The following is an 8,446-nucleotide window of genomic DNA, read 5'->3' as shown; positions in this document are numbered from 1 at the left end:
ATATTTAATAATGTACAAAGAAGGAAATTCTCTGCGGAAAATGATGTGTTTCCCCACGCTTGCATAGAAGCATTTTAAAGAATCTCCCATCAGGGTTAGTGCTGCTGCCTGGAAATATGATGTTGTTCCTGCATTAACTATGCAGCGTTATGGCTGCAGTTATTAACGAGCCCTTCGGCATGCAGAAAATGCAACGTGACGGCTCCGTCTTCTGATTAGACCACAGCAGCAGCGCAGCTACTCCCGTCTCTTCTCAATGCAACCCGTCAAGCTCATTCATATTTAATTGTCCATCCAGCGGGCTGCTATCAGGTGAACCCAACTAGATGCGATGGGGGGGTGGGGGCAGTGCCGGGGAGATGACGATGAAGAAGATAATGATGATGTGTTAGGTGAGGGGGCCGGGTTTGGGGAAAGCCAGCTTCACCTGCCCCTCCTCGCCAGGAGTGGATGAGTTGGGAGATGGAGATGAGATCTGAGCAGATCATCCAGAGGCGCAGAGGCGAGAGAATAGAAACTAGACTCAAGACTTTTATTCAGCACTCTGCCTATTTTGCCAACCTTGAATGGATCTTTTGAGGATTAAACAAGTCCCAGAGCCCACGACTGAATGGTATTTTGGACGAAGGAATACTTCACCGTCGACCACCCTCCAGCTCCTCACCGAAGCCTGTCTGAGAGGCTGAGAACGTCCTCGCTGCCATAGGGAGACCCTTGGCACCACTGGAAGCTGGAGCCAAGCACCGGTGCCACAGCCTCAGACATGAAGGAGAGGTTCTAGTAGATTTTTCAAACTAAAAACTGTCGAGTGAGTTATCAAGACTGTTCTGAGACCAAGGGGAGCGGAAACAAAAAGCTAGAGAAAAATGCCTTTTGGGGGGTTGGCGGGTTTGAAGGAGCAGGTGCTGAAGCCTGGGAAGGAGGAAGTGAAGAACAGTGTAGGGGATTCTCTGGGGAAACTGCAAAGGTGAGTGGGTTCAGCCAGAGAATTTTAAGAAGCATGAAGTCTGTGCTTGATGTTTCATTGCGCGCAGTGAGCCATTGTGTACATAATTCATTGTGGACAAGATTTCTTTTAAACAGCAATGCTCCTGTAGGAGAACAGAAACATTTGCCCGTCGTGCTGCCAGAGATCCTGACGATAAATAAATATTTGATTCCTGTGATTGCCGGGCAAAGCCAGTGATGTAATCATGTTTTATTTTAAGGCTTGAATACATATTTCATATCTGATACATTTTTCACGCTGGTGTGTGTATGTGTGAGGCTGTTAGACCCATAAAGAAAATCAGGAAATATCTTGTTTTTGTCAGTTTTACGTGTCCATAATGTGTTTTAATGTAAAACAGTGGAGTGTCATATTGTGATAAGTGATATTGAATAGGAGCCCATCATATAAAAAACTTTGGCTCTATGTTGACGGTTGTGCTGTTTGCTCCCAGGAAACTCGATGGGAGCAACGTGGAGGAGGAGGACATTGAACTGACGGAGGACGGGCGTCCGGTGGCGTCGGCGCCGCGTCCTGCTCCGCTGCTGGACTGCAGCTGTGGCGGGCTGCCGAAGCGCTACATCATAGCCATCCTCAGCGGACTGGGCTTCTGCATCTCCTTCGGCATCCGCTGCAACCTCGGCGTGGCCATTGTGGAGATGGTGAACAACAACACGGTTTATATCAATGGGACTCCGGTGCTTCAGGTAGCTGCAGCTGGGTTAATCCCATTTTATGTCAATCAATTATTTATTTGTTTGAAAATTTGAAATCTCTTTTAAATAACAGTAGAACATGAGATAATTTAGCAGATAAAAATAAAATAAGTTACACAGAAAAATTGATCTAATATTTGAGTTTGGCAGCAACGACAAAAAAATAAATCAAATAAATAACTTGTTTTGAAAATGTGGAGGGTTTATTGTGAACATTTTTCATTTCCCTCTGAAAGCTCTCCTCTTCTCTCTAGAAAGCCCAGTTCAACTGGGACCCGGAGACGGTGGGGCTGATCCACGGCTCCTTCTTCTGGGGCTACATCGTCACTCAGATTCCCGGTGGTTTCATCTCCAACAAGCTGTCTGCCAACAGGTCACTGCTCACAACGCCTCTCTGTTGACATCGCGATGCTGGGTTTTTCCCCGTCTCCGGCTTAGCTAGTAGTTGGACGTGCTGCATGTTCACGGGATCCTAAGGTCCGGGAGGAGCACCTGGAGCCCGTGCAGTTAACGGGTTAAGGCTGAACGGCGCGGTGAGCGCTGCTGATGGAGCCGATAGCGGCCCTGTAATAAAAGCTTCACAGGAAAAGAGGACACGCCACTGACAGAGTTAATAATGAAAGATCCTGCCTCTGATTTCTGTCTGAAACACCAGCCGCTGGAATATTACAAGTGTCACTTACACGCTGCTCTGGAAAAAGCAAAGGAAGGAGGGAGAGGTGAAGGAGCAGAGGGAGGTTAGGCAGCACTGTGGTGCTGAGGCAAAAACTTGGGATCGGCCTCACATGAGCCTGACGGAGCTCCAGATGAACCTCAAGGCGATATTAAACATCTACAGTCACTTAGGCTCCGCATCCCGACACTTGGGAGCATGTGACTGCTGTATTTCAGACATCAGTCAAGATGCAGCGATTCTAAACCGTGGGAGGGCAGAATATCTGTATAATATCTGTACCTGCCCAGGGTGTTTGTACTGGAGATGATGAGTGAGTGAGTGAGTGAGTGAGTGAGTGAGTGAGTGAGTGAGTGAGTGAGTGAGTGAGTGAGTGAGTGAGTGAGTCATTAAGACAAAAAGGTGACGCTGCGGTTTTCCTCCAGGGTGTTTGGCGCCGCCATCTTCCTGACGTCGGTCCTGAACATGTTCATCCCGTCCGCAGCGAGGGTCCACTACGGCTGTGTGATGTTCGTTCGCATCCTGCAGGGCTTGGTGGAGGTGAGAACCATGTTATTTATAGTCAGTTAAATGTTCTGGGTGAACGAGGTCCACGCCTGCGTTTGCTCTGTCCCCAGGGGGTCACCTACCCAGCATGCCATGGGATGTGGTCCAAATGGGCGCCGCCCCTGGAGCGCAGTCGTCTGGCCACGACTTCATTCTGCGGTGAGCGACTCCTGCGCGTCTTGCAGCCTCTCTGTCCGCTCCTCGCGGCCGCCCACTGTAAGTCAGAGTGGGAGTGGACCCGGCGGGCCGCGTTTTGTTTCGCAGATGCAGCCTGGCCCATCAAATTAAAACAACCCCGCTGCACTTTCAGCTGGTACCATGACAACCCAGGCATCAAAACCCTCTTGACATTGTCTGTAAATGAACGCGCCTCACCTGGATGCTCTTTTTCCCTCTATTCTCCTCAATGAGGCGTTGCGTTGCTGACGAATCCGAAGCACTCTCATGCTCCCTGCTCTATTCACAACAACAAAGTTCATCAATCCGTCTGGATAATAGAAAACACATTAAAACACCCTTTGCTGTTATGGCAGCGCCAATGACTCATATGAGAGTATTTATCCAATGAAACTGATGAGTTTCTTTGATGTGTTTGTTTTCATTAAGACACTTTTTCTTTGTGTGGTGTAGGTGTGTTGTTCAAACCAGGCTCTACAGTGTTACAGTTAAAAGATTTTTTAAACCAGATGTGTTATGTACATATATTAATATAATTAATGCTCTTAATGATGGCTGAGGAGTAATATTTCACACCAACGCTTCCCAGGATCCTATGCAGGAGCAGTGATCGCGATGCCTCTGGCTGGAATCCTTGTTCAGTACGTCGGCTGGCCGTCGGTCTTTTATATCTACGGTGAGTCACACACGCGTGCGTCCATGATGTGAGGTAAGCGGCATTTGAAGTGGATTTCATTACGTCGCTCTGTGGCAGCGGCGTTTTTTTCAGTGTTATCAGGAATGCTTAACAGTTTGATTAAACACATAAAATTCCAAGTTGCCAAACGTGTTTTAATAAAAACCTACTCAGGTGCTGCTCAGATATAATCTCATGATTTATTGATGTGAATTAACATTTCGCTGGCTGGGCACCGTGGCTCATTCCCTCCTCGTTTCTGTTTAATAATGAAAATTACATGGTCCACAAAAGGTCTGGGCATGTTTTAATAACTGTTCTGTAAAACCCTACAAACCTTAGAAAAACACATGAAAGTGTGGGTAATTCTATTCTAATATTGGCTTAATGTTTGTTGCTGTCATGAAAAGGCGTCTTTGGCATCATATGGTACATCATGTGGCTGCTGCTGGCGTATGGAAGTCCTGCTGATCACCCCACGATCACAGACGAGGAGCGGATGTACATCGAGACCACTATTGGTGAAACCATGAAACAGCTGAGTGTAACTGAGGTGTGGACTTGGGTTTCTTATGATTTCATTCAAATCTAGGCACAAACATGCCTGAGGTACAATGACTTCTGTCGCTTATTGGCAGAAATTCAAGACTCCGTGGCGCCGGTTCTTCACCTCCATGCCTGTCTATGCCATAATCGTGGCCAACTTCTGCCGCAGCTGGACCTTTTACCTGCTCCTCATCAGCCAGCCGGCTTATTTCGAGGAAGTCTTCGGCTTCCCCATCAGCAAGGTTGTCCTCACAGCAATTCACTGGGCATTAAAACATTATGTCAATTAAAGTAGATGGTTCAATCTATTTATTGTCATTTCCTGGTTGTGTGAACTCCCACCAGGTGGGCATCCTGTCTGCTGTCCCCCACATGGTCATGACAATTGTAGTCCCGATTGGAGGACAGCTGGCCGACTTCCTACGCAGTAACAAAATCATGTCTACCACCAACGTGAGGAAGCTGATGAACTGTGGAGGTACGTCATATCCGCTCCTCATGCATCATGTAAAAGGAAGGCAAAAACAAACCAACTCTGACTTCATTTGTCTGCTGAGGTCTTAGCACATAACACAACCCCCTGTAATAATCCATCAGTTAAATGCTTTAATGGAATCAGTAATCCCAGTCTCTTAATAGTGAATAATAAATGCCGACTACAGTCATTTACAGGATCCTGTGTGTACGCGACCCGTTCTCCTGCTCTTTCACAGGGTTTGGCATGGAGGCCACTCTGCTGCTGGTTGTTGGTTTCTCTCACACTCGAGGTGTCGCCATCTCCTTCCTCGTCCTGGCTGTAGGCTTCAGTGGATTCGCCATCTCAGGTATTTCTACACCAAAGAATCAGTCAACTTTCTCTAGAAATATGATCTGTGTTTGTATACCGAGCCTAGATATATACTGTACGTAGGTCTTTGAGACGGTCCAGTGATGCCTGTATGCTTTGTGCTTTTCGGCTTCTGAACGGTTAACCTAAAAAGAGAACTGCTGTACTACTTTTCCTTTGGGTGTGATGCAGTACACTGCATGCATCAGCCTGCCGAGCCTTCACAGGCAGCCTGAATATTTCATAAACTGTTGTCAAGGCAACAAAAAAATAAAAATGTATGTGCATCTAAAGCATGTTTGCGTCTGTAACGTGCAAAAATGCCCAAACATCAAACGGAGTTTGTTACTATAATAATGTTTGATGCTCTCTATTATTAGGTTTTAACGTCAATCACCTGGATATCGCTCCTCGCTACGCCAGCATCCTGATGGGCATCTCTAACGGGGTGGGAACGTTATCTGGAATGGTGTGTCCCCTGATCGTTGGAGCGTTGACTAAACACAAGGTATAACAGCCTGATATCCATCACAAAACGCAGGTTTTATATATACTGTAATATCATTATTTGTTTCAGTTGTAGTTGTCTGTCTGACGTTTGCTTAGGTCTAAAATATTCCAGGTTTTTAATAACTTACAGAATTAATCCTGCACTCGCTGAAGGTTTTTGTTAATAATTGATACTAGCTCTTGCAGAATAACTGCTGTAAATTAGATTATACACAATGCAGCACTCATGCAGTTTCCAGAGGCATGAGGAAAGTACAGCACTACCTCATCGGTGAAAGATCAGCACGTCTGCTTCTAAGGAAATTCATTGACTCCATTCATCTCCCCACAGACTCGTCTGGAGTGGCAGCACGTCTTTATTATTGCGGCCATGGTGCATTACTCAGGGGTCATCTTTTATGCTATCTTTGCTTCGGGAGAGCAGCAGGACTGGGCAAACCCAGAGAGCACAAGCGAGGATAAATGTGGCATTATTGATGAAGACGAGCTGGCCGAGGAGTCGGAGCTCAACACCGAGAACATGATGGCGCCCAAGAAGAGTTACGGAACCACGGACAATTCCTTCAATCGCAAACAGGGCTGGAAAAAGAAGAGAGGCGTGACCACGCAAGACGAGGAGGAGCATTATGGGAATGGGGACTACCAGGACCAGTACCAGTGACTCTGAACTTTGGAAACAATAACAATAAATGAAATTTGCTTATGAGGAAATGTCCAAGACGTCAATGAAGAGGGATGAGAAGCTGCAGCATATGTACCTCAAGACCGGCTTCTTTCATTTTTGGTCAAAAACAACACTGAGACTGTGATGTACTGTATAGTCAGCAGAAAATAAGTATCATAGAAAACACAACAACACACATCTAAGTAGTAAATCTGAAACCTCGTAGGGTTTCATTTCAAACCAATGGCCCTTTTTTTACAGCACTTTGAGTTGTTGTAGTAGGAAACGCACAGCCGTGATTGGCAACGGTTCCATTGTGACCCGAGCAACGTCTCAGATGCCGTCACCTGTGCAGCCTCCTGCTACGACACATCGAAGCCTCTGCCCCAACTCAAAAGAGTCTGAATAAAAAAGAAGGAAACATCAGCACAAATAGAACCAGCTGAATACTCACCTATACTGTAAAGTAGCATGTGTAATACGGTAGAAAGTACAGTACAGACGCTGGCGGGTCGCCCCCTGCTGTGTTAGACAAACATATCAGCTTTCAGACCAGACGTTTGCACTGATCACCCTCCATCTGCGCAAACATGAACGCAGACTTTACTTCCTGCTGCTTACTTTAAACCAGTCTGGGAAACGTCCCACGTCGGCTATGCAACGTGAAAAGCCACGTGTCTGTGGAATGTAATGGTGGATTTGACAGCGGACTCCAGTGTTAATGCTACGAGCCTTACTGGTTTTTTGCTTGTATGTGTTTGCTGTTGCTGAATGATTGCACCCGGTCACCGCTTTCCCCACGCCCCCCGTTTGTGTGAAACGCGCTGATGGCGAGCTCAGTGCACACGCTCTTTGGTGAAACCTATAGTGTAACTCTATTTATCCTTCTGGTGTTTGTCTTTTTGCAACTTGCCGATGCTTGAAACCTGGAGACCCAGTTTATTGCTACAAGTCATGTAACGTAATGTTTCCTTGTAACCATTCACTCATTGTCAGTTTTGTACAGTGAATTATTCTCTGTTCCTTTGACATAGTATTGATTTGATTTGCACTATGTTTGAACACACTGGGGATGTAATAAACTGCATTTCTATTCTCTTTTATATTAAGATTATTGCATAGAATGTAAATTTTCAAGCTCATGATGGTGCTAGATGAAGACAACAAAGTTCATCTTCTGGGGACTATGAATTCCTATACAAATTGTTTGTGTCTCTTTTGTGGCTCTTGTTCATATATTTTATCCTCTTAAACTTTAACACAAATCTGCCATAAAGTCACAGCGTACTTGTTAAACTAGATGCTCGTAATCGTAACAAGAAAACTTTCAACGACATAAGCATTCCCCATCTCTGTCTGTTTACATAACTGAGCCCAGAGGAGACATTTTTAAATATCCAATGACTGCTCTGTTTCTCATCATGGTTCGGTAAACATCCGTTGTCTTATCTGTCTTTTCAGCCTGCTTCATGTTCACCACAAATTCAATTACAAGTATTGGCTCCTAAAACAAAAAAAATACTTTTTTGTGGAATGTACTTATATAAAAACGTTATGCACTTCTAATGATTATTGCTTTGTGGATTATGCTGCCACGTATACAGTAAGTCTATGCAGGGCCCCATGGTCAGAGAACGTCTGAGGTACAGTATACACTTGTGTACTGCAGTCAGAATCAGTGTCCATGTCATCACACAACACTGGCTCCAGTCTTCCAAATCAAGATAAATATGAAAAATGTTATATATGTATAATGTTATTTATTCAGTTGGGTTTTATCCACTGCAAACCCATTACTTACATGCTCTCAAACACAGACCAGATAGTCCACAAGCAGCCAATGGCAAAGGTTCTATTTATTTCAGAGTGTCTATTGACTCAGATGGGCCTCTCTGCATGGAGCAACAAGTCAATGATTAATCCACAGTTTTAGGAAAAATTAAGGAATATGAAGATAAGAAGAATTTCATTTGCCAGGTGCATGTTCATGCTGGAGCGCACAAAGACAACAGAGCAGGTAGGCCGAGGTGCGAATGTACCAGCAGAATCCAACAGGGCACAGGCAGCAGTGACACGACGACGTGCCTTTGAGCAGTCCAAGGACAGGTGACGCAGATCCCCGCA

General features: G+C 45.4%; 1 protein-coding gene across 1 annotated transcript; it reads left to right on the top strand.

Annotated features, from left to right (window-relative positions):
- Window positions 1-501: 501 nt before the first annotated feature.
- Window positions 502-7,874, top strand: slc17a8 (solute carrier family 17 member 8). The gene is made up of 12 exons (XM_029152984.3): window positions 502-967; window positions 1,443-1,695; window positions 1,959-2,077; window positions 2,803-2,917; window positions 2,995-3,082; window positions 3,690-3,776; window positions 4,187-4,329; window positions 4,415-4,564; window positions 4,668-4,800; window positions 5,036-5,146; window positions 5,529-5,656; window positions 5,990-7,874. The coding sequence occupies exons 1-12, from the start codon at window positions 867-869 to the stop codon at window positions 6,317-6,319; spliced, it is 1,758 nt and encodes a 585-aa protein (XP_029008817.1). The 5' UTR covers window positions 502-866; the 3' UTR covers window positions 6,320-7,874.
- The last annotated feature ends 572 nt before the right edge of the window (window positions 7,875-8,446 follow it).

Source organism: Betta splendens, chromosome 6 (genome assembly GCF_900634795.4).
Source record: "Betta splendens chromosome 6, fBetSpl5.4, whole genome shotgun sequence".
NCBI lineage: Eukaryota > Metazoa > Chordata > Actinopteri > Anabantiformes > Osphronemidae > Betta > Betta splendens.
Note: the sequence above shows the minus strand (reverse complement) of the source record. Positions and strands in the feature narration are given on the sequence as shown.

Excerpts from the sequence above, each read along its gene's own strand:
- slc17a8 (XM_029152984.3), top strand. The coding sequence starts at position 867 with ATGCCTTTTGGGGGGTTGGCGGGTTTGAAGGAGCAGGTGCTGAAGCCT. Across the intron at positions 1,696-1,958 it reads ATGGGACTCCGGTGCTTCAG|AAAGCCCAGTTCAACTGGGA; the intron begins GTAGCTGCAGCT and ends TCTTCTCTCTAG. Across the intron at positions 4,801-5,035 it reads GAAGCTGATGAACTGTGGAG|GGTTTGGCATGGAGGCCACT; the intron begins GTACGTCATATC and ends GCTCTTTCACAG.